The sequence below is a fragment of the Lontra canadensis genome, unplaced genomic scaffold (assembly GCF_010015895.1).
Source record: "Lontra canadensis isolate GAN:19392208 unplaced genomic scaffold, GSC_riverotter_1.0 scaffold86, whole genome shotgun sequence".
Taxonomy (NCBI): domain Eukaryota; kingdom Metazoa; phylum Chordata; class Mammalia; order Carnivora; family Mustelidae; genus Lontra; species Lontra canadensis.
This window is the reverse complement of record NW_022631080.1, coordinates 964,122-990,935: the sequence shown is the minus strand read 5'-3', so window position 1 is coordinate 990,935 and position 26,814 is coordinate 964,122. Positions and strand designations below refer to the sequence as shown.

Sequence of the window (26,814 nt, the reverse complement as noted above, 5' to 3'; positions counted from 1 at the left end):
GTATCCAGAAAACATAAGGGACTTGTATCCAGAAAACATAAAGAACTTTATAAATCAACAAGAACTAAAAGATAGCCCCATTACAAATCAACAAACGATTTTAAAAGACAGTTCTTCAAAGAAGATGTACAAATGCACCATAAGCCCATGAAAAGATAGTCAGCATCATTAGTCGTTAGGAAAATACAAATGCAAACCATGACATGCCACTTCATACTCACTAGGATGGTTGAAATAAGAAAGATGATAAGGAATGTTGACAAAAATGTTTAATTGAATTGAATAATTGAAACCTCATACCTTGCTTTTGGGAATGTGAAATGGTACAACTTTGGAAAAAAGTTTAGCCGTTCCTGTAGATATTAAACATGAAACTACTATCTGACATAACAGTGCCATACTCAGGTATGTATCCAAGAGAAATAAAAACATACATCCACACAAAACTTTTATACAGATGTTTGTAGCAGAGTTATTTGTGTTAGCCAAAAAGTGGAAAAAACCCACATGTTTATTAACTAAGGAATGATTTTTTTAAGGTGGTATATTGCAATGGAATATTATTTGGAAATAAAAATCATTAAAGTACTGGTACCTGCTATAACATGGATGAACCTCAAAAACATTATGCTGGGTGAAAGAAGCCAATCACAGAAGACCACATAATGTATGAGTCCATTTGTATGATATATCCAATAAAGACTAGGGGACGGAGAAAATAGACAATGGAAAGTGACTCTTAATGGTACAGGGTTTCTTTTGGGTTTGAAGAAAATGTTCCAGAATTAGATTGTGGGGGTGCCTGGGTGGCTCAGTCAGTTGAGTGTCTGACTCTTGATTTTTGGCTCAGGTCATGATCTCAGGGTCCAATTCCTGATTTCAGTCCAGATCATAATCTCAGGGTTGTGGATCCAGCCCCACATTGGGCTCAGCGGGGAGTCTGCGTGAAATTCTCTCTCCCTCTGCCCCTTCCCATCCCCCTAAAATAATAAATAAATCTTTTAAAAAATTAGATTGTGGCGATGGCTTTGAGTATACTAAGAAACACTAAATTATACACTTAAAATGGGTAGACTTTATGTTATGGGAATTATATCTCGAAGTTGCTTTCAAAAGGCACATATCCACATGTCATTAAGACTACAGATCTTTTTCTTGTCTCTTCAAGTTTATAAACTGCTTTTGAAACGTAGTTTCTCAAATACATATTAGCAACAGAACCTCTTCTGTATGAATCATTATACTAGCTTGTTCTATCCCTCACCCTGGCCTCAGATTATTTGGAGATGTTAGATGACCCTTCTGGAGTTAGGGTTGTACCTGACTAGTTATATCTGTCAGGATAGTCTAAGTTATACCACACTAACAACCTTCAAATGTAGAAGCTCAACACAAACTTTATATTTTACTCATGTTACATGTCCATTGTAGATTCACAAGAAGGTTCTACTTAGCTTAGTCAGTCAGGGACCAAGGCTGATAACAGCTGGGGCTTGATATATACTTCCATGATTAAGGAGGCAGGGAACATGAATAATGTTATCAATTCATAAACCTTCTGCCTGAAAGTGACAAGTAGCCATAATCAGTTACATAGCCATCCCCAGTTCAATGGGGGTGTGGATGGCTTGAAAAGGCACTGAATGTTTGTGGACAATAATGTATTATACCACAGTAGGCTCACGGGGTTTGAAAAATAGCCAAGAAAAATGCCACTTTCTGGAGATCTATCATCTGGCATTCTCTCTGGAGTAATTTCCACCCAACCATTTCCATACCCTCTCAACCAGACTTCTCTTAGAGGCCTGGGGTAGCTGGGTGATTTCTTAATTACAACACTACTTAAGCCTTTTAATAAAGTCAGCAAATTAAAGAGAAAGCCCAGATAAAGAGAATGCTTTCTAAAATGTCATAATGAAATTAAGGTAATGAAGTACTTAGAGGGCTCTCCTCCCTTCTTTTTGTATAAAACTCATTCCAAAGAAGCTGGAAGAGAAATGGGGCCTGAAAGTAAAGAGGGAGGAAAATAAATTGTATGCCATTAGTTTAATTATGAAAATTCATTACATGAAGCCATGTAAGACAGAAAATAATGGAACTCTAATGGGTTGGCCGATAACACATTTACTAGCCTGCTCTCAGCTTGTAGTCATTGTTGAAAGGACAAAAAAGTAACAACTTTGGTATGTAGTCCTCAAAGCTATTGGAAAGATTAATCATTTCCAGTAAGCTGGAAAATGAGGGCCATTTTCTTAAATAGTATCCCCTGTTATAGAGTGTTACCTTCTGAAACAGAGATGTTTGGTAATGTCAGAGGTTTAATAGATGAATAGTGAAGTTAATGGTGAGAGGCTTTACTTTTGAAATAGCTTCCTTACAGATATTTTAACATTTCTATTATAAATCCATAAAGAGGTTTTATAGGTCATTTTAATTCACACAAGCAAGAGAGAGTGTTTCTTTTTCCCAATAGAGAATTATAGAACATTAATTCATACTTAGGACTGAATTGTTTAGTGATTTTTTTAATAAACCAAATCTGTGTTTTTTCTGCTGTCTTTGTTTGGCAATGTCTTACTTTATTATACACAATAATTTTCCAATCATGCTATAATCATGAAGGAGACTGTTTTACATTCTTTGGTGTTCAGTTATAATAAGCTCAATCATTTACATTAAATTCCTTTAAATGGAAGTGTATCTTCTTTAGCTAGATTGAACCCTGAATACTGGAGTCAAGAAACTTGCATTTTTATGACGCCTCTATCACTGATTAGCTTTGTCATCAACAAGTCACTTAAACTTTCAGAGGTTTTCATATTATCAGATGGGCAATTATGGTATTTGGTCAGAGAAAAGGAAAAGGATAGTGGATAACAAAAGATGAAAGTGGATGTGTGGGTGGGGGTCCTATACTGGAGAGCCTCATAATCTAAGGAGAAAGTTTGGATTTTGTCTTGTAGGTAAGAGGGAGCCACTGAAAGTTTTTACAGAGGACTGATATGGTTCTATTCATATTTCAAAAATATTACTTGAGCAGCTCTTTGGGAATGGAAGGACTGGTTTGAGGTGGAGAAAGGAGCCAATAAAAAGGTTGTTGGAGAATCCAACCAAGAAATAATGAGAACCTAAATTAAGGCAGTGACAGTGGAGGTGACTTGGCTAAGGAGAAAATTGTAATAAACCCTTCTTTGGGTATGCTCTCTATTTTCTCTTTCAGTTAAGGGTCAGTTACACTACAGATGGAAAAAATTGGGTTAAGGAAAGAACCTTGGAGAACATCAACATTTAAGAGAAAGATAGAAAAAGAACAACTGAAATCATAAGAGATTAGAGAGGAGACCCAAAGAGAGAGGGCTAAGAAAGGATAGAGAACCTCAAGAAGGGACTAACCAGTAGCACTAGTTGCTGCAAATAAATTAAATGAGAACCTAAGATTTACCCCAGACATTGGCCACTGGTGACTTCATCGGTTAACTATTTTCGCAAACATCCTGCATACCAGAACACTTCAGAATGTCAGTGGCACACAACAGTAAACATGTACTTTTTAATGAGTTGACAGCTTGGGTGGGGTGCCACTGCTTCATGCTGCAGCTTGGTTGGGATGGCCCCTCCACGGTCACTCTTCCTTTATCAGGGATGATCAGGGTAGCCCCAGGGATGTTTATTTCTTGGTGGTAGCTGAAACACATTAAGGGCTAACCACACTGCAGGAGCACATTTCAAGCCCCCTCGTGTATCAGTTCTATAAACACCCCATTATGATTAGGAAAAACAAGTCATAAGGCCAAGATCACTGACAAGGGCCAGGAACTCACCTCTGCTGTCTGTAGCAGGAAATTAAAAGTTAAATAGCAAAGAACGTGGGTACAGGGTGGGGTAAAGAATTGGGGCCACTAATCCAATTTACACCAATGATGTGTCAGAATAGTTTTAGTGGGGTGGTGTTGGCACAAGCCTGATTTTGATGAGTTGTACAGGGGCAGGAATGTAATCAGTAAACATTTGCTTTCTGAGGAGCTTAACTATGAAAGGAAAGACAAGGACAGGGTGTAGGTTTTGTTGTTGTTGTTTGGAGATGAGGGGGTTGGAGGAGGACCATGTTTGAAAGCTGTGGAGAAAGACCCTGCAGAGAGACAAGAGACTGAAAAGACATAAATATCCCAGAATACATGAGTGCCCAGACAGAGGGATCTGCTTCCCATCGCAGGAGTCATCTCTTCCTTTGAGACTAAAAAGAAAGATGCAAGATATCATCTCTGTTTAATGAAATGTGTGCTTGTTAAGTTAAGCTGTGTCATTGTAGCCAGGGCCTTTTGGTGTGAGATTTCTTCCAGTTTGGATCATCAGGGTTCAGTCTGGAAACCACCCTAGATATTTCAGAGGAAATTTAACACCGATGACTTGTTCCATGGCCAATGGAAGCTAAGAAACCCAGTAGGAGACAGTAGTGTAGCCCGGAGGTTGGCAATATCAGGAAGCTGTTGGCTCCCTCAAAGGGCCAAAGGGCCAACCAGTGTTACCAAAGTTCAGAAACCGGAATCACCTGGTGCTTACTCAATAACTGTGGGGGCAGCACAGTGGGTCCTGACACTACAAAGGGAAGGGCTGTCCCTTAAGAAATGGAAACATGAAGAAGACTCTGCCCATGGAGAGAGACAGAGAAAATATACTTGAGTTTTCCCCTTCCTCCTCCTCTTCCATTTCCCACCAAGACCTCTCACTGGCCTAACCAATCTAGAAGCCAACTGACAAGAAATCCTGGGAAATTCTCTTCTCCCGAGGGGTTAGTTCATCTGCAATATTGAGTAGAGTAGGAGATTGCCAAAGAAGGGATCTAAAAGCTAAGAAGCCCTTCCACTGTTAGCTCACAGAGCTAGAATTTTTTAAATGAATTTCTTAGTTCATGTATGCAGACACAGTATCCTAACAAAACAGAGAAACCTAATATGTAGAACTTTTTTGTCCATAAATACATTAGGATCCTATTTTATAATTTTCCAAGCAGATTTATTTGGATTTTGGCCTCATGACAAACCTGAGGCATAGGCAGAATAAGTCGCTCCATTCTATTTTACACACAACAAAACTGGGACTCCTAAGGTTAATGACTTTCTTAAGATCAAACAGCAAAACGATGGCCAAACAAGACTTCCTGGGAAAATGCCTTTTCATTATTCTGTGTTGCCTTTCATGAAGCTTCTTTGAGTCACAGTTATTAAAAATGTTAAACTCGGGTTCATCTGGAACAAATGGTAATTTCATTTGTAGGTGACCATCCCAAAACACGTTATATAAGAAAACCTCAACAACACTCAACTGAGATTTTTAAATTATAAGTCTACAGACTCACATTTATCTCCTGAATTAAAGGGAGTCTTTTAGATAAGCTACGGCATTACTGACAATGTCTATAAAACAGTGAGTCCCTTGCTTTGAGGTCAGTAGAGGCTTATCCTGTGTTGAATACAGTGTGGCTCATTCAAAATAGTAGTAATAGCAGTAGAATTAGTAATAGTAGTAGTAGTAGTAATAGAAAGGGTAGTAATAATCAGAATGATTATAACTAATATTTATTGAATTCTTTGAATGTGCCAGTCACCATTCTGAATGTATCCCCTGGATTTTCTTAATGAACCCTCATGAAAATCTTTGAGGTAAATGCTGTTACTACACCCATTTGAGGAAGAAGGAAACAGAACCACAAAAAGGACAATTAACTTTCCCATTTGTCACATAACCAGGAAGTGATCAAGCTAGGATCCAAACACAACAGGCTGAAACTTCTAACTACTCTCTCTCTTTCTTCCTTGTTTTCTTCCACACAGAGTCCATATTCCTAAAAAAAAATTCTTACAAATAAAAAATGAGGAAAGACAAACATTAAAATGAAAAATTTTTAATACTCAAAGTTCTTGAAATTAATTCAGGTTGTCCCATAGCTGACAGTCATTTTTCTGCCTAAAATGCTTTGTATAAAATACCAAGCACGTATTAACAGCAGCACCATATTAGGTTTGAATATAAAATATTTCTTTCCCGGTTGGGGACACAATCTTTTGGAGATTTAGCATTTTATATTCTTCATGGAAAACACACATCCACATATATATGCACCTACAAAAGTCATCTTTTTTTATAGGCTTGTGTTCACAGTATTTCAAATTTCTTCACACACTGTGATCACCATACAAACAATTCCCTATAGTGTATACCATTGTAAATGGAATTCAGAAATGAAAAAGAGCGTGTGTGAATTCTATTGTATTTTTGAATTTACACTCCTTCTGTGGCTTGGAGTTATCCCAGTAGTAAATTTCACAGTAGTAGGCAAAACTGGTCAAAGTCATTGTGTATAGTCTGAAAGACACTTGGTTAAAACGCAGGTTGGTCAACATATTATTTTAGGAGGAAGGGAAACCGTCTGTTCAGGTGAAATGTCTTTAAGAAGGGAGACAAGAACGCCGTTGTTGAGAACCTTAGAGTTGAAAAAGGGGCCTTTGCCCTGTCAGTTTTGCTCAAGGTCAGTGGATATCTTCTTCTTAATCCTACATCCTCAAACCTGGGCAGTATATACAGTGAGGGTTAGAGCTCAGTCAACATTTCCATAGGTATAAAAATCTTAATATCAACGTAAATACAAATTTGAAGAGAAATATATTGCTTGTTGGGTTGTGGTTTTGTTTGTTTGTTTGTCTTTCAAGAATTAAAGTTTATCAAAAAGCTCTGGTTTGAAATTGAGCCTCACTCTTTTACCTGTTTACTATAAAGTATCTTTTGCTTGATATTTCCTTCGATATTTTGGAAAATTCAAGCATAGTTTTCAACTTAAACTTCTGGGTATTTTTTTTTATGATCTGTAGATTAGAACCAAAGAGGCTATCCTTTTTCCTATAGACTTTTTAAATAGCAACCCCTGAGTGAGGGTTGGCTCCCAAGATTATTAGGTAAAATAAGTGATTTTAATTACATTTATCAAAATTTTAGTTTATATTTTATATATAAATGTATGTGCTCTAATGTTGCTTTATCATATTTAATTAAAAAAAAGTCTCCCTAAAAAGAAATTAACTTGGGAAAAGGTAACCAAGTCATAGGTCTGTTTTATGCATTCTTATACTACCAATTAGAGATTGAATAGATGATGAATAATAAACTTCTTTAAAAATGCAAACACCATCTTATGGATAAGAAGGCCCAGTTACAAGTACATATTACTTTAACACTGTAGTTTGGCTTAAGTAAGGAGTGGAAGGGATGGAATGGTCATTTTGTACCTTAGGATATTTCTAGAAAGCAAAAACCTTCAAGGGGGTATGATTCACCTCAGAAAGGCTTTTGAATAGTGTGAGGTTCCAAAAAGTAGAAAATACGAACCACAGGGCTTGATAAAATGAGAACATAAGGAAAAGCAGTCATTCCACAAGAATACATTTTAATTGCTTTATAGTGTAGCAACTATTCTCTACATCTTTAAAAACTTTCTCCCTTTTTCCTTTCAAAAGTTAGCGATAATGGCTTTAGATGCTCGGTACTAATTTGATTATTTGGCTCTTTGTTTTATGCAATAAACGCAATTATTTCTTTTGAGTCAAGAATAGGATGTTCTAGTGAATGAGGAAATGCCAGATTATATGTACATTATACATTTTCAAGGAATAGGAGTCCACCCAAACATACTGGAACTATGCTAAAATAACTCTTGTTTGATTTTATTATATAAACAGCATACCAGCATGAAAGAACAGATATTACAACAAAAATGACTACTCTTCAGAAACATCAGTTCATTTCAATTTCTTGTGTTCCCCTTCTAATTCATGACTTACAGATTTAAGAAATACAGTATAGCTAGAAATTGTGTTTCATTTGTTATGTATGACTTTGGTGCACATTTACTGCACGTTAGACCATTGGGTTGATGTATTGTGTTAGTTTAATGTCTTCTCATTAAACACTGAAATTTTCTCATTTTTTGTACTATATTAGTTGATGAAGCTCTTTATTCCTATAATGTATTTCTCTTCTTTTAAATATTTTATTAGGAGAAAATACCAAAAGTATAATTGGTAGGTCAGTGGGAGTAAGCATTTGTATGGCAGTTGATACCTATTGCCAGATTGTCCTGCTTGATACTGTTCCCAGCAGTAGTATGTGAACATGCTAGTTTTACCACAGCCTTTCCAGCTTGGGTTTTATTTTTTTATTAATTTAATTGGTGTCAAATTATACCATCTTGATTTAATACTCTGTTTTTTAAGTTAATTTTTAAAATGGAAATCTTTTAATCTTCCTATTGTTTGAATTGCCTATTCCTGTTCCTCTGTCCCTTTGTCAGTGGTTTAACCTACTATGTTGGATTTGATATGACCATCTTAACTATTTAATATCATCTTAATGCTTAGAATCTTCTTCCATGGACTTATAGCCATGGTTAATTATATTTCCAGATAAACCTGTTATTGGTTTACTTATTTTATATGTGGTGTATCAAGTGATACTATCAAGTGAGCTTGATAATACTCAATTGTCAAAGACAAACAAGAAAACACAGGTCATTTGGTTTAGCAAGATTCTTACATTTGAAATTTTATTCTAATTTAAAAGGAGGATATTTATTAAAGTATTATGAATAAACTGGTCCTTCAAAAACATTCATAACTAGGATAACAGTACTGTTCTTTTGATGTGATATTTCTATATGCAGCTGTAGTTGAATGCCAGTAGATGGCACTAATTACATAAACAATTCAACAAGTTAATGAAGAGGGAAAGAAATAAATGAGATTTGTTTTTCCGTTCAAATTTTAGTATATGTCTCATACTCAACAACTATACAGGAGCTTATTTTTATAGTTTGTTCTGTCCCATGAGAAAAATAATTAAGCCCAGTAGATTTCAAGTTAATTGTCACTAAATTGAAATACCCAGTACTGAGTATTGCTCAAGATGCGGCATTTGAAAAGTTTTGTCATTAAAAGTGGGTTAGTTTATACAGCCATGATTGACTAAATGACATGGTAGGTTAAAAGTTATCATGTAGACATGTTCTGACCTGGGGATTCAAAACCTATTTATGAAAAATTTTAAGAAACTGCAACTTAAGATTTCAGAGAAAACTGACGTTCATTTTCTTTCCCATATGCATCCACAGCAGTTGGCCAAAGACCTCCGCCAGTGGCAGATAAATGTAGATGTTGCAAATGATTTGGCACTGAAACTTCTCCGGGATTATTCTGCAGATGATACCAGAAAAGTCCACATGATAACAGAGAACATCAATGCCTCCTGGGCAAGCATTCATAAAAGGTATGACCAACATTATTTCTGAAACTAGGGTTGGTTGTCACGATGGATGGGTGGTGACACTAGGTGGACCACGCAGATTTATTTCCCTAATCCTGCTTTGGAGGGGCTTCAGAGGATCCAAGGTGACAAATATCAACTAAATTTGCAGGCTTGCCTAAATCCTAAATCCTCTAGAATTTTAAAGATGAGGGACCAAAGACTGGTGAAATTAAGTGATTTGCCCACAGTTGCAAAGGCGGTGCTATAACTAAGAGTTTAGACAAACACAAAGTACTGATTTATAGTCAAAAGAGCCATTTACCAATACATTTTGAGAACTCTATCTAAAGAAATATCATTCTATTCCATAGTGACACGTGCTGCCCCATTCTTAATCTGACAGGGAGGTCGTTTGGGGTTTCATGATGGGATTATAGCTGTCCATGGTGCTGCTGTTTGTAACTCATTCCATATACTCAATAAGAAAATCTGTGCAGTGTAACATGACTCAGAACTTCATTTCCCCCTCCATATCAATGAAAATTAACAGCCCTTAGAGACTCTGTGTCCTAAAGGTAGATTCTGTGTCCTTATTATGCACTCCTTTAACCCCATGTGCTTTTCTTTTAATAGCATTTATCCTAATTTTAAGTAAAAACATGAATTATGTAACTAATTATTTAATGTTTGTCCTTCATATTAGTCTAAACTCCCTATGGACAGAGACCCCCTTTTTTTTTTATACTTGATTAGCCAACATATAGCACATCATTAGTTTTTGATGTAGTGTTCAACGATTCATTATTTGCATATAATACCCAGGGCTCATCACAACAGGTGCTCTCCTTAATACCCATCACCTGGTTACCCCATCCCCCACTCCCCTCCGTTCTGTAACCCTCAGTTTGTTTCCTGGAGTCCAGAGTCCCTTATGATTTGAAAGACCCTCTTTCTTATTTGACCTATCCTGAGGTCCTGAACCAAGTGATGTGATGGGGAGCTGGGAAATTCTTGTTGAATGATGACTCTCTTTGCATGATGTGGTTGCCTTGTTCATGCGATGGTAACTTAAGGATTATTGGGTACTTATTTTTAGTTCTATCAAAAAACAGAGGCAGTTCAGCTCAGGTCATGATCCCTGGAGTCCTGGGATCCAGCCCCTGCGTCGGGCTCCATGCTCAGAGGGGAGTCTGCTTCTCCCTCTCCCTCTGTCACTCCTGCAACTGCTTGTGCTCTCTCTCTCTCTCTCTCTCTCAAATAAATAAATAGAATCTTTAAAAAAAATAGGGGCAAAAAGAGTACCTGTACAGTGATGAGGAAAACCACAGTGAAATGTAAATAAATTCCAGAAGATGTCATGAATTGCTGAAGATGTCAGTTAGGTGGCCTAGACTAAGAAGAAAAGGCCTCCATCAGGGGGAGAAAAACCAACAGATTTTGAACTAAGAGCAGAAACTCTTAGGAGTAGTGAGTTACTGATATGTGGAAACTGAGAAAGCAAATAAATCTTGAAATTGAGTTAGGAATTAAAGAGTGAAAACTCCTGCAAAACTGGATTTGCACCGGTGGCCCTGAGGGGAGAGAGCAGCTCTAGTGTTGAATTCCAGACAGCAGGTATTCAGATGACCACGGAAAAGAAGTTGCAACCTGAAGTTGGGAGTTACCCTCAGGGCTCCATCACATGGACCCTGGTGGAGAGAGGGCAAGCCTGACTAATGCAGTGATAATCAGAAAAAAAAAAAATTCTTAAAGTGACTGTTTCCTCTCAGTAGCAAGGTTTGAATTTTTCAATTCAAATACAGATCTGGTATCTGTTGAATTAAATAAGGGCAGATTAGGCTCAGGAAACTTACACATATGTAAGCCAATGGTATCAGAGACTCAGTAGTTCAATCTCAATAGGAAATGCTTGTTTGTCAAAGAGAAGTCTCTTTGGAAAAGCAAATTAAGATCAGAACTTAATTTGGTGAGTTTAGGGAATGTAAGCTAAAAGGGGACCAAAAAGAAAGCTTGTTCCTGGTACAAACTGAGGGCTTCAGTGGGGGGGAAGCCTATCTCACCTATGCCGCTCTTACTGGAAGTCTCCTGGCTCCACATTCCCATGCTCCTCTGATGTGCAAGTGGCTCTCTCTCTCCTTTTAATCACTTCCTTAAGGGCTTGGCTTCTTCAAGCCCTTGGAGGAGCTTCCAGTTTATATTTTTTGACTCAGTCCCTAAAAATCCACTGCCTAAGGAAGGTATACCATTATTTCTCCAATGGCTAAATTTAAATAGGATGTTAGCAGCCAAATTCCATTTCCCACTGGCTCCTACAGAAGCTGAAGTCTGCCAAACTAATTTTAACTCTTGCCTCTAAAGTTCCTCCCCATGCCTTTCTTATGTATACTCTGTGAGTACACTGATGACCATCCCTTTATGTCATTTGCCACTGACAGTGATCCTGTGATTTTCAGACTTGCGTATCCCACTGACTTATTTCCAGTTGAACATCCCTCTGGAATCTCAAACTGAATGGGCCCAAGGCTGAACTCATGTTTACCCTCTTCCAACCTTTTTTTCCAGATGCAGCCTACTTCTCTTCCCACAATGCCTCTCTAGTGAACATTACCACAACCCAGTCAGTTGCCAAATAGAAACTCATGCTTCATTCTTCCTTTTACAGCCCCAGTAGCTAAGCTATCACAAAGCTATTTACCACTGAAGTAACTTTCAAATCCAACCACTTCTCTTTTTCTGTCCCCCTCAACTGTCATTAGTTACTACATCATTGACCTACTTGGTGTCCTTCCTTCTAGTCTTCCTACTTCCTACCCATTCTCTACATAAAAGGCAGGCCGATCTTTCTAAATACGGCATATTTATGTAGCTCACCCTCCTCTGACTTTTAAAGCCTTCAATGGCTTATCCATTATTTTCTGAAGACAGTCCATACTCTTTTAAATGATTTCAAGGTCATGTGTGATTGAGCCTTTCCTTAAAACTACAGCCTCATTTTCTGCATTCCCTCAGTCTCCCCTCCCAGGTTCCACACACATAATTAAGTAACATTGAGCTGTTTTCATTTCCTCATAGCAATGTGCTGCCTCCTGACCTGATATTTATATATTATTCCTTCCTCTTTGCCTGGTTAACTTCGGTTCATTATCTAGGTCTCAGTATAAATGCCAATTCCTTCAGGAAGTCTTTTCTGACTTTTAGGCCCCATCTGTAGAGTTTACCTCATTACTTTAGTGTACTTATGAGAATGTTGGCTCTGTGAGGGTATTCCCATGGGCTGCTTGTCTACCCTATTACCATGCACTTAGCTTTGCACATGATAACTACCCCCAACACATTTTTTATTAAATAGGTAAATGAACTAATGAAAAATAACTAACTACAAGTGTTCTGGTGCGCCAATAACTTAACACAGAAGAAAACTGTATCCATTAGGAATGCTTTCCATTCCAAATAACAGAAAACCCAAGTTCAGTAGCTTACCTAATAGAGGTGTATTTGCCTCATTTATTGAGTGGTTCAGAGGTAGGCAGATGGTGACATTGGCTCAACGGCTCAGCATTGTCAGCCTTGAAGTCTCCCCGTTCTTTTTGGCATGTCCCTCAGAACATGCGCATTCCAGCAGGAAGAAAAAGGAGAAGGAGTGGTGCTTGGATCAGGAAAGCAGTGGGTTTCCCAAGAAATTGAGGACCAGAACTGTGCCAAAAAACCACCTCTAGTGGCTAATGATTGGGGTTGAGTCAGCCAAGAGAGAATGTCTGCCTCAAAGGGGATGGAAAGAATAAACTGGGAAACTGGCATGTTGTAGCTGGACAGCCTTAAGTTCCCTGGAAAGATAACCCATCAGATCTTTGAGTAAAGAGAGTATATTCATGTAGCTCAAAGATTCATGTGCATTGTGTTTATATAGTATATTTACAGAGGTTCATAAAACAGTGGCCATTGGGCTTGATGGTTGTCCTGGTCAGTGTGAAAGGTCTCAAGGAGAGCTGGATTCTCCGCTGGCTAATGAAACCTTTGTACTCCAAGTTCACATTCTGTGTAATGCTGTGTATGTCAACCACACATATGAAGTCGTATTCTACTTGCCTACAGCTTCTCAGCTTCTCTTATTTTGCGTTCTTATAGATCCTGTGCTATGTAGATAAAGAAAAAGAGAACTCTTTATATGATCTTTTATCTTGACCTTTTTATCCAGTGTCTTGTCCAGGTAAACCGATGAGGGAAATAAAATCATCATCTTCCTCTAGATTCACTCTATCCAATAGGGATAACCAGTAGCCACAGGTGGCAATTTGAATGTAAATTAAAATTAAATTAAAAATTCATTTTCCCCATCTCATCAGCCACCTTTTAAGTGCTCAAGAGCCACAGGTAACTAGTGACTTCCCTACTGGATGGTGCAAAGGAGAGCATTTCCATCAACACAAAAAAATTTGCCTGGTAGTCCTGCTCCACATCATCTTTGTCCATGTTCAGCTAAGCAATGTAGGGCACATTTACAACAATTTCTTAAAAATAAAAAGGTATTGGTTCACATTATTTTATTTCCTTGTTTCTACTTTATATCTTCTCTATTTATCCACTTCGTAGAGTTGGTATTTCAAGTCTCAAAAACTACAGCCATCACGGCATAGAAACACTCACTTTTGTTGTTAGTCTTACAAACAATTTTAACATGAGAAATTACTAATATTGATATTTGGGTTATGGATAAAAAAATACTCATATCTTTGAAAAGTACATATAAATATGACTTTTTAGGTAGAAGGGATGCTGCTGAAAGAATTCTGGTGACACTATTTCTCAGAGTTCAGGCTTTACTGCAGGACACTAATGTACCATCTGCCCTGAGACTTTTGGTCATATAGACAAATACATGCATAATATTGAGACATTTGCAAGCCTATTTAAAACCTCAGTCGGGGTACCTGGGTGGCTCAGTGTTTTAAAGCCTCTGCCTTTGGCTCAGGTCATGATCTCGGGGTCCTTGGATCGAGCCCCACATCGGGCTCTCTGCTCAGTGGGGAGCCTGCTTCCCCCTCTCTCTGCCTGCCTCTCTGCCTACTTGTGATCTCTGTGTCTGTCAAATAAATAAATAAAATCTTTAAAAAAATAAAACTTCAACCAGCTTTCAGTCAAACTCTTCAGTGCAGTTGCCAATTGTTGAATAACATGTAAAAATTGTAACTTGACAAATTTTACTTTGACATTGTATAGTGACAGGCTATAGTTTGGAAACATAATCAAAAACAAAAGTGAACTGGGGCACCTGGGTGGCTTAGTCCGTTAAGCCTGTGACTCTTGGTTCTGGTTCAGGCCATGATCTCATGGTCATGGGATCAAGCCCTGCCTTAGACTCCACATTCTGCTTGAGATACTTTCCCCTGCCTTCCCCCTCCCCATCTGTTTCTCCCCGTGCTTGCACAGACATGCTCGCTCACTCTCTCTCTCTCTCAAATAAATAAAGGAAATCCTTAAAAAAGTTAAGTAACTTTGTTTTGTATTTTAGTGTTGAGCTTAAGTTTATTAATAGGTCATAAGAACCTCAAATTACATCTTGGCTTTGACAAGAACTTTACCATTTCATATAGAGAAATGCAAAGGGCCACATGTGCCTAAAAGGAATTGATGTACTACACAATGATTAAAAGAGAAGGCTATTTCTCAACTAAATCCTGCAGTTTAACAATTGAGATCAGAACATAGTTCATCACTGTGACCTATGTAGGAGAATATTTTGTTTTCCTGATCAGATTCCTAATAGAGTCCATGTTAACATAGAAAGCCAGAAACGAGGGCCTCTCCAAGTTCATTTCTTTGTTTTCAACCTCTACGAATAGATATGAATTGGTGAATAAGATACTATTAGACGTGATATTACAAATGATTGTGAGAAGCCTCTAAGGATTAGATTTCAAGGACTGCCATCTGGCTGAAGACTTTATGATGACACTGTCATGAGATTTCATTTCCTTCTTTCTATTCCAGGATCACTCTTTAAACAAGAAATGAGCATTAACCTGAATTTTCTGTCTGTAGCTATATGAGGGCTTCTACATTAACCTACCATCCAGCCAGAGTGAACTCATCAAGTAGAGGGCCTGGTCCTAGTGTCAGAGAGTTCAGCATGGCTGGAACTTTCTTGAAAAAGCTCCCAGATACCCAAAAAATCTCTCTAGGATTTTTAGAGAGAAATAGAGAGGAAAATCTCTCTCTCTCTCTCTCTCTCTATCTATCTATCTATATATATGTATGTATATATACATATATATATAATATACACACACATACATACATACACATATGTGTATATGCAAGTATATGCATGGAAATATGCTCTTCCTCAAAATAACACCTCAGTGTTCTCCTGTTCTCCCTAATAATATGTTTCACATTTGAATAATCACAATTCATAGTTGATACACTGAAAAACTGTCACCAGTATTCGCCATCTTTGGCAACCATGAAGCATGCGTAAGTTACTTTTTGCTTCTCTATTCCTAGGTCCTTTCTCTTTTCCACTTTAAAGAAACAAGGAAAGGGAAAAAATATTGAGCCCTACTATGGGTACAGCAAAGAGCTGTTCTAGCTGGACAATGAATCTCTTTCAGATTCTCCAGCACATTTTTTTTCTTAAAATTTTTCTGCTTTTTTTTTTTTCCCTCGGGGATCATCAATTTCTTTTCTTTTTCTTTGCTCCTCCCCTTCGGCCAAATATCATGTTGCAGTCTCCCTCATTCTACAAGAACCTTCTTAGGATAGTGTCTTTTCTATATAGTTGTGCTTGTTTCCCCTTGCCATCATTTTTTTTGATCAGCTTGAAACTATGAGAGTTTTTGAAGCAGTATCTGGGATTACTGTTTCCTGTTCTTCACCTCCTGATTATGCTTTGACCCACTACAGTCTGGCTTCTCTGGTACCACCCCCTTGCTTTTCTGAAAATGAGGGCTCACTAAGATAGTCAGTGACTTTTAAAATCACTAACTGCCCTATTTTTATTTATTAATCTACTTGACTTCATTTTAACATTGGTCCCGTCGATCAACTTGACTTTTCAAAACTTTCCCTTGCCTGGTTTCCAGAATGAAATTGTTCTGCAATTCTCCTGTTTTTCTAGTCATACAGTAAGACTGAGGTTCTTGGCACATGTGTGGTACATAGTAAGAGCTCAGTAAATGTCATCTGTCATAAATATCATAAGCATTCATTCACTTACTCAAGAATATTTTGGTGCTAGGCAGGCCCAAGTCTTGGTACTTGGTATATAGCAATGAAAATTCCTACCCTCATGAAGCTTTTATTTGGGGAAGGAGAAGGTGCAAAATAGACATTAACAAATAAGAAAGTTAAATATATGGGATTTTAAATTGTGACAAGTACAATGTGGCAAGAAAGAAGGAAAGGAGCTGAGAATAGGTTTGTGTGGTGAAAATGAACTGTTGTTATTTAAATATGGTGGTTAAGGAAAGTCACATGGGAAGGTTGACGTTAAAACAAAATACAAAGGACCTGAGGATGGCAGCCATGTGGAAGAAAAACATTTCAGGAGATTCTAGTAAGTGGCAATGCCGTGAGGCAGGAATCTTCTTAGCCTTTTGAATGAACCCTTGAGAGACCAGTGTAACAGGAGAGGGTCACAGGAGCTTGGCAGGTATGGAGTTCAGAGAGATTAGAGAAATCTGGTTACATCTGGCCTTCTAGGTCCCCCAGAGGACTTTCACTTTCACATGGAATGAGATAGGATTCCTTGGAGGGTTTTGAGCAGTGGAATGGCATGGTTTTACTCACCTGGCCCCTCTGTTTAGTGTGCTGTATTACACTAAAGGGAAGTAGTGAAACCTTTAGGAGACTGTTGTCATAATTTCCTCAAGAGATGACTGTGGTCTGGGTCAAGATAGGAGAAGTGAATATAGTAAGAAGTGATTGGATTCTAGTCTATTTTGAGGACAGAACCCAAAAAGTTTTCTAATGAATTAGATTTAGGTGTGAAAGAAACAGAGGAATCCAAGATGGCTGCAGAGTTTTTACCTGAACAACTGGAAGATGGGACACTCGTTTTACTGAGATGGAAAAGACATCGAAAGCAATGCATTAAGGCACTTGGGTGGCTCAGTCGGTTAAGTGTCTGACTCTTGATTTGGGCTCAGGTCATGATCTCGGGGTCATAAGATCCAGCCGTATGTCAGGCTCTGTGCTCAGCAGAGAATCTGCTTGAGATTCTCTCTCTCCCTCTCCCCTGCCACCCACTTTCTCTCTCTCTTTCCCTCTCTCTGTCTCTCTCAAGTTAAAAATAAATAAATCTTTGGGAAAATAAGCAACACATCCTAGGAAGACGATGGGGACATGTTATTTTTGATGTGCCAGTCATGCCTCTATGTGGAGATATGGAGTAGTTAGGTAGATATAAAATCTTAAATTCCAAAGAGTGATCATGACTTGAGATATGAATTTGGGAGTTGTAACAATAATCTATATAGGCTATCTTTGCTCTTTACATCCCTTAAATGTTGGTGCTCTATTGTTAATCCTTTCTCTTTTCTATACACATTTCAAGTACCTTTATCTGTTGGTTTCAACTACCATTAAGATTTCTCAGTTTTTATTTCCATCTTCTATCTTTCTCCCAATGTCCAGAACTGTACTTACAGCCATCTACCATGTGTTTCCATCTGTCCATCCTACAGGGTCCAAAACTTCTAAAGGAGAAGTCATTGTCTGCCCCTAAAACAATGCTAGACTTTATTTTCAGTGTAGTTTGATTACTGAATCATCTCTAAAACTGGAAACCTAAGAATTCCTTCTGCCTCTCCCTCCCTCTCTCTTCTCTACTTTATTGATACATTTATTAAATTGGCTTCTAGACTTTGTGATTTCTACTTCAAAACTTGCTCTAGAAACTACCCCCTTTTCTTCATCCCTATTGCCAACTCATCCTAGAGCTTGTCCATATTCTACCTCAAAGACTGTAACCACGTTTGCTCTGTCCTCCCAGCCATTAGGTCTCCACACTCATTTGGCCTTCATGCTGGCCTCAGAGTGATTTTCCTTAAAATTAATCCTCTGGTTTCCCTTTGCTCCCAGTGCTCTTTTTCTTCCTAAGACCTGATGGATGATATTTACATATGTGATATACTCCCAACAGCATATCAGAATTTTTCTGAAAATAAAAACGAACAAAGAAGTCAATAAATAAACTTCATGTTTTTTAGGAAAGAAAAGCAAATAGTATCACAAATTTTTGCTTGTTTGGCAGTTGGTTTATTTAGCAGAAGGATGGGCATGGCAACTTGATAAAAGAGACTTATGTTCTATCCACAAATGCTGGCCCTTCCAAAAACATTTTCAGAATTCTTTTTCTGGAATACCTGGGGACTATTATATGAGCATCAGAACATTTTTGTATTACTGTATAGCCATACCTTGTCTTTGCTCAATACTTGTACTCAGTAATCATGAATTGAATGAAATAATCAGATGTTGGGCATCAGATGACTTTGGATTATTCCCCAGAATATAAAGGATGAAGATTTGCTGCTGCCCTTGAAGCTATGTAAAGAATATGACATGATGCTAACAGGACATTTGTTGAAAATATAACCTCTTATTAAGTCAGGGACTGCTTGTGATATATTTGTAGCATCATCATAAATATTAAAGCAACAAATGACCCTAAGGATACCAGCTCAAACTTCTCAATTTAGAGTCACCTATTTTTAATCCCTCTCATGTGAAATATACTATATAGTCCATCTTAAGGACTTAAAGTATTTGGTGCATTAAAATATGCACCTTTTAGATATGCTTCTTCTGGCAATAGGAGGGAGTTTCTCTTGGCTCTTCAAGGGAGAGATGTGTATATAGTTATAAGGCCCTCCACTTTTTATACTACTGAGACCCAATCTTTCCTGCTGATTATGAAGCACAAGAATTCTCACTATGTTACAATAGGGTAATATAATACCTGTAATGCAAAACCTTGGGGCACTGGGCCAGGGAGTGTCATGATCCATATGGATATAAAATGTTCTTGGTCTTAACTGCCTGCTTCATTTTATGTCATCTCCTTTAAAGTAATTAGAATGTTTTTAGCTTGCAGAGATTGCACAAAAAGGGAGACATTTGGAACCATATCACCGGTGATTTACTGGTGTGGAAAATTACCTGGCGATGTAGCCAAATAGCCATTTGCTTCCTATCCTGATCATGTAGTCCTAAACCAGGCTCTACCAGCACACCCAAAGAGATGTTTGGTGATGCCCCTGCATACAGTTTACCCGTGAAAAGACTCCAAAACTAAAGATAACTTAGAATTGTTTCCTTTAGGAAACAATTCTAGGTCACAGATGGACCTTTCTTGTCTTCATTCATAAATTTAATATTTTGGCAAAATAAAACAAATGGGAGAAAGTTTCCCTTACTTGGTTTCATTGAACCCTTGATGTTAGCAACCATGTCCATGATATTACTTTTCAATGATATTCATATTCTGAATTTTCTTTCCATCACTCTCCCTTTCAAAAAAAAACTTTTTAAAAAATATTCAATAAAATGTATACATGAGCTAGAGTTTATTTTTATTAAGTTAACTTAATAAATGGATATAATTATCATTTCACTTGTAATTTTATCTCATTCTAACATGTAGTTTAGGGATCTTTTGGCTTTATTCAGCTTAAAATAGGATTTTTTTTCTATAAACAATGAATTTAAACATATTCCTTATTTCTAAAAATTAAGCAAGACAGATAGATGTCGGTGAGTTCTGTGAAATTTCATCTTTTTGGTTTTTCCCCTAAAAGGGGGTCATGGAAGCAGTTCTTAGGTCAACAGCTGTCCTGGGTGCAGCCTCCTTTTATGGGTTGGGAAACCTGATACCATCCCTAACTTCTTGAAGCCAAGAGCCTGCCTTCGGTCCTTTATCTTGCCCAGAACATTTTCAGATTCCCGAGCCCAGCAAAATCTCAACTGACGGCCAATTTTGACTTCCCGTCCCAGAGCTGCACAGCCTATGACTTCAATCCTACACACCAGTTGGAGTTTCTCTACTATTTCTGACCCACGGGTTTCTTTATCTTATTTCTGAGCTCAGATTGGGCCCCTTTGACATTCTGTTTTGATATTTTATCTACCATTGTTTTGTGTTTAGAAGCTTCTTCTATATTTAGAAATCATTTTCCCTAATATAAAGTGGAATGTATTTGTGGTAGAACATTTTAAATTAAGAGATACAGAATGACCCTTCACATTTTTAGCATTTCCTTTCATCCTATGTCTGGAAATATATTTTTGGCCTTTTTTTTTTTTTTTACTTCTTCCCAACTTATTAATAGTCAAAGTCGAAAGTACTTTCAGATAGTTTTTTTTTCTTGAAAATTTCCCTACTACATTTTTATTATTAAGGTAGTGTGCAGGTTATATCTTTTTCAAGGAAAAAATACGGGGGAGGGGAAATAACTTTCTTGAGGTAGGTGGTGACTCACTAAATAGTCAGGAACAAAAGCAATATTGTCATGCCTCCAGCCAGTGCTTTCTGCTCTGGCCATGCTGCCTAGTGTCAGTGTTCACCCAAAGACAGAAAAACCATTTCCATTAGCCAGTAAATCACTTGTCCATGCAGTGCAGCCCTTGTGTGTTCTAAGTATCCTCTAAGATTCACCTTCGCAGTTAGCTTCATCAAATCCCTAGTATGACATTCATGACATCACTTTATGTCCAGTCAGTGTCCTCAAGCCACAGAGCATTTAAAACGAGACAAAGTGGGGGCGCCTGGGTTGCTCAGTGGGTTAAGCCTCTGCCTTCGGCTCAGGTCATGATCTCAGGGTCCTGGGATTGAGCCCCACATCGGGGCTCTCTGCTCAGCAGGGAGCCTGCTTCCTCCTCTCTCTCTCTCTGCCTGCCTCTCTGCCTACGTGTGATCTCTCTCTGTCAAATAAATAAATAAAATCTTCAAAAAAAAAAAAAACAAGTCAAAGTGCCCTACCCCAAACACCTGTGGAGATCATAACCTATGTCGCCTACACTGATGGCGATGCACACAATTCCTGAGGAGTTCTGTGTTTCTTCTGTATCATGAGTATTATAGGTCTACCTTGTGAAACTGAGTTAGGTATTGAACATCCATTTTATCACAACCTCTTTTTAAAAATATTTAAGTGACACAAACCCTCCATCAAATTGCCCAAATACAGCTTCCATCCTGAGGCAAATTAGATAAATAATAATCACAAATTCATGATTATTTATGATTTTCTTTGGATTTTTGGTGGTGAGATGTGATTTATTAATATGTAATATGTAAGGAGCACCTAAGTTGCCTATTAACATAGAAACTAAAATAATATTGTTCTTTTTAGGTATCCGTATAAGCTACTTACCTCTCCTCAGAGCTGGTGTTCCAAACCCAAATCTCTGACTCAGGCCTGGGCTCCCTTCACTGCTGTTTATGGATACATATCAACTTGGAAGGAGGTTCTGGCAGCTTTCCACAGTAATCTAATCTCAGCTCTGTCCTCTTCAATATTTTCATCAGTGACTTGGATGAAGACATAGATAGCATTCTTATCAAATTTGCCAATGACACAAAGCAGGAAGAAGTAGCAAATATGGTAGACAAGAGTATCAGGAGCCAAAAAGATTTCAACAAATTGTAGGGATAAGCTGAATATTGAAAGATGAAATTGAAATATAAGGCACTACATTTGTGTTTAAAAGAAAAATAAAATAAAAATAAAATCCAGTTGTTTTAGTTGGGGCTCCCTGGAAACAGGGAAGAAAACTCCCTAACATAGAGAGTTGCGTGCAGAAATTTTGTTGAAGAGTATTTCGATGAGATATGTGTGGAAGGCTGTGACAGAGGTAACATTGGGCATAGAGACAAGCTAACCTGAAGTGAACCTGAGGTCTCAACAAATTCACAGGGGAGCTCTGGAAGTTGCAGTATCCTTTCAGAGACATCCTGAATTGAGGCGAGGAGGCTGGGCCTTTGAACTCTAGAGCCAGCCACTCGTTGGTTCTGAGTCGCCCAGGAGGAGAGGACAACCTTGGATAAAACAGTTAACTATAGCTGAGGCCAATTTCCGGTGATAGAGGCAGCTGTGAGCAGTTAGCAGCCAATATTCCCACCAGCTAGAGAGCATGGGGTCTTGGCAGAGTATCAAGATATACAATACCCCAGTGTGACTCCAAGTGTGGTGCTTGGACTAGCCCATTTGTATCACCTGTGAGCTCAATACAAATGCACAGCATGAGTCCTACCCCATCCTACTAATCTCAGAATCTCTGGGGATGGGGCCCAGAAAACTTTTGACAATCTGACCAGTCTCCAAGCCATTTCTAAGCATATTAAGTTGGAGAACCACTGCATGATGCCAACCGAAACATTCAGAAGGGGAGACAACATAGGGCATTTATTGACAGTAATCCTCCCTCCTTCACTCCAGCCCCCTCCCCCCACCACAGCAGTAAAGCAATGACAAAGGAAAACAATGGGGATTTAGCCTGGGTAAATTCAAGCATATAATATAGTCTTAAGAACTTGCATTTCAGCTCAGTAGAGAAAGGAATTTTGTGATAGAGCTATCCAGAGATGGAACAGCCTACCTTATAAGGTTGTAGAAGTATTCAAGAACAGGTTGGGAAACCTTTGAACAATAATTTCAAGCAGCAGCTAGACACATGACTTTAGCATCCTGATCTTTCTCATATACTCTTCCTTTAGACTTTTTTTTTTTTTCAGAACTAGCTCCATTTTATCTTAATGAGTGTTATGAAAGGATTCTATGGTCCAAAACAAAGTTTGGGTACTATCAGATTGAGTAAAGGTAAACAAATGTCTGTAGAATTAATCAGACTTTTTATTAGTGTGTATGCATTAATAAAGTATGTATGTTCAGGAATGTGTGAGAAAAGTGATACTCTATATAGTATGTATTCCTTCTAAAACTTTGACCTTGGAACCAATTTCTCAAGAAGAGCCTTACGTGACACTATAGCATCTGATCCAATAATTATTCTATTATAAAATAACTATATGTATTATAAAATGATAATTAACTCAGTAAGCATTTGTAAGATAGCATAGCATCTAGCCCAGACCCCCGAGTGGAGATCATTTCACTGTGAGTTCTCTGGGTAGTATTTCATGTACCATTAGTTCAACTCTGCACTGGGGCATTAGCCTATAAATTTGCCATACTGCTGAAAGGAAGTAGTATTATTCTACCATTGACTCTACTCAGACATCTTTTCTGTTGTTTCTTTGGAGCTATTATTGTCACCTCATATTCTCTTACAAGCTTAGGGACTTTTTCTGGAAATATTCATAGATAGATAGCTGGGTAGCTAAGGGAGAGGTAGGGCAGAGAGTGAGAGAGAAAGAAAGAAGAGGAGGAAGAGGAGCGGAAGGAGGAAAAGGAACAAGATGATGATAAAGAGAGAGAAAGAGAGTTTGATTCTCAGGTACAGTGTATTTGACTCGTACTGAACCTGTTTTCCTGAGATTTCTACAATGAGAATAGAGGGGAGGTCATTTAGAAATAACAGAAATAATGTAGAATACCTTTAGTAAAAGAAGACTTCATTTTAGCAGATAGCAATGAACAATAGAGTCTCTTATAATTGCTGGGATCTGCTAATAAGTTTTTTTTTTCCCCTGAAACAAACTCCATTAACCCTCCTTGATACTCCATTCTTGTCAACATTTTAATAGCATGGGACTAACTCTTATAAATTTTTTCCCCACCCAAAACATATAATCTACAACCTGCTAATGATTACATTTAGCCTAATTGTTAGGTTGCTGCTTGTGACGGAAAAATTTACCCTGGCAGTTAGACAATTCTAGACGCCCAGCCAAGCCTTTGGTGTGTGTATGAATCAGCCTTCATATATTTCTCCTATAGAGTGGCCAACCAGCCAACCCATCTCACCTGGCAATCATTCCTGATGGACAGGCCAGTTCTACTCTGAGAGGCTAGAGCTTTTCAGTAGAGCAGTTTGGAGAACCATTGTTTGAGCTCAAAGTTATAGCAAGATTTTGCAGACTCCTTGGCAAGCCCCTGGCTTGTGACTCCCTCTCCATCACGGGTCCTTGATTGCTAGGGTAGGGGAGCTTGCTCAGGCTGAGTTCTGCCCTCTCTTGTCAAAGGACGAACAGGTAGGCAGACATCTTTATAATTTGTTGGCCCACATTCCAAATGAGTATAACATTTTACAGGCTCAAGTTAAACTTTTCTAAATCTTCATCACCGATTTCAACCTCCCAATGTTTATAACTCAGATAAAGATACCAAGGTATAGAAAGTCCTTTACTTTCCCTTTACTTTCCCAAGCTCAGATCCCCAGCTTTTTGGCAGTTCTGACAAAGAGATGATTTTTGTAGTTGAAGGGACAGAAGACAATCTTTTCCCTATGTTTACATTGCCACATCATTTACATGACTTGGAGTTCTCTAATTCTTGGAGAATTTTCTCATGTAGGATCAGTTGTTGCTTTTTAATACTTGAGATAGTTCTGCTAACTCTTCTGTACCTTTGCCAGCATCATTAATACGACTGGCTCCAGGAGGGCATCTAAGCAAGTATTTGCCTCAATTCCTGAAAAAACAAGCACCTCTCCGTCTTCCTTATCTATAACTCAAAGTTATGCCAACTTCTACTTTTGAAAATGAGTTATCTGGCAAGAGCCTTATGATTCTAACTTTGAAAGAAAAAAGTCAGACTCAAACAGTGACATTTACATGTGCACTAGTATGATTACTACCTAATCAAAATATCTAAAATGAAAAGACTGATATGGATATACATTGGCAATTTTCAAATTAATTGCTTTGGTAAAAATTAAACACTCACTCCTGGCGAGATACTGCAGTAGGTGTCAGGGATGGTGAACAAATTCTCCTTGAGTATATATCCCACTCACAAAGCAAACGGGCAGTTTTAGTAGTCCTAACACCAAAGCTACACCAATACTATTATTTTGATTGCATTACTTTCATGAAGATTAAATTAATTACAACTACATCATATACTGCAAGTTTTAAGAGCTACTGTTAAATACATGCTCCAGGAAAAACATGATCATGTAGGGAAAATTATGATGTTCCTGTTTTCAAATGAAAAAACAGAAAGGTATATGCCTTTCAATAACACGATTTTTCAAGTGTGGATGATGAACTACTACTTTACCTATAGATAATGCCATTTTTCCCCCAAGAACCCAAACTATTTAACAATAAACTGATTATTAAACTTGCTCCCAGAGGCTGCTCGGGTAATGGTGCGCATGGTGCAAATAAGAAACGGGACTAAATACAGTTTATTCAGAAATCACTGTTTTTTCCTCTGACAGCATTAACTGAGGAAGGAAAGTGTGTGAGTGACATGCTCAGGGGTGTTGAGGAGAGCGGGGGAGTCTGCTGGCATTACAGGGGTGCTGGGAACTTGCCCGTTGCTGGAGTGCTTGGGGAGCCAATGATTTCCTAAGTAATCACTGTAACATTTTTGAAATTCAATTTAACAATTTGATTCACACCAATAAGTGAACGGAGAGTCAGATCAAACTCGGAAGCACGGTCATTCTAAATGGCATTAATCTTCCCTAGATGTGCTGCCTCATCCTGTGTCAATTAAGCTTTGAGAGGTGATCTTCAAGGGTATTTCCAAATGCAATCCACCACAGTCATCCTGTAAACTGGCCTCTACCCTCGCACTGCTTTTGATGTGGTGAACTTGATTTCTTTGCGCTCGTAGGTCTCCGAGAGCAAAGGACAGACTGGATTTTAAAAAATTAAGCTCCTTTCTATGGCAAGCAAAAGTCATTCATAACAACACTTTCATAAACATTGGTAGAGAAGCCATGGAATTAGTCAGTGATCGACTTGTGTAGGTTTTTATCAAGGGCTGCACCTTTATCCATGCTGATCCCTAGCATCTACCTGGAAAGCAGCGAAAACAAATCATGTGGTTAATTATTAAGGGTCCTATTTAAATTCACTCCTCAGAACCCTGATATCTCTTCACTTTTGATTTTCAAATAACCCATATTTATCCAATATTTATTTATTTATTTATAATTATCCAATAATAATTATTTATAATTATCCAATAATTATTTATTTATTTAAGAAAGAGTGCACAAGCAGGGGGAGTGGCAAAGGCAGAGGGAGAAGCAGGCTCCCTACAGGGAGCCTGACTTGGGGTTCAGTCTTAGGACCCTGGGATCATGAACTGAGCCGAAGGCAGATACTTAACCAACTAAGCTACCCAGGCACCCCAACAAGTCATTTTTAATAAACCTCTTATATAAAAGGACAGACCCTTTTAAAAGCTCTCATTTGGAAAATATTTTTCTTTTTTTTTGTACAATCGCTGTTTTTATTTATTTTTGTTTATTTATTTTAGATTTTATTTATTTATTTGACAGAGATCACAAGTAGGCAGAGAGGCAGGCAGAGAGAGAGGGAGAAGCAGGCTCCCCGCTGAGCAGAGAGCCTGATGCGGGTCTTGATCCCAGGACCCTGGGATC

At 38.1% G+C, this 26,814-nt stretch overlaps 1 protein-coding gene across 4 annotated transcripts in view; it reads left to right on the top strand.

Moving 5' to 3' along the window:
* Positions 1-26,814, top strand: part of DMD (dystrophin) — a 2,197,254-nt gene that overhangs the window by 1,668,788 nt on the left and 501,652 nt on the right. For all 4 annotated transcript variants that reach the window (XM_032883124.1, XM_032883125.1, XM_032883122.1 and 1 more), the window contains exon 54: positions 9,158-9,312. In XM_032883124.1, the coding sequence (XP_032739015.1) occupies positions 9,158-9,312 (155 nt within the window). The remainder of the gene's footprint in view (positions 1-9,157; positions 9,313-26,814) is intronic.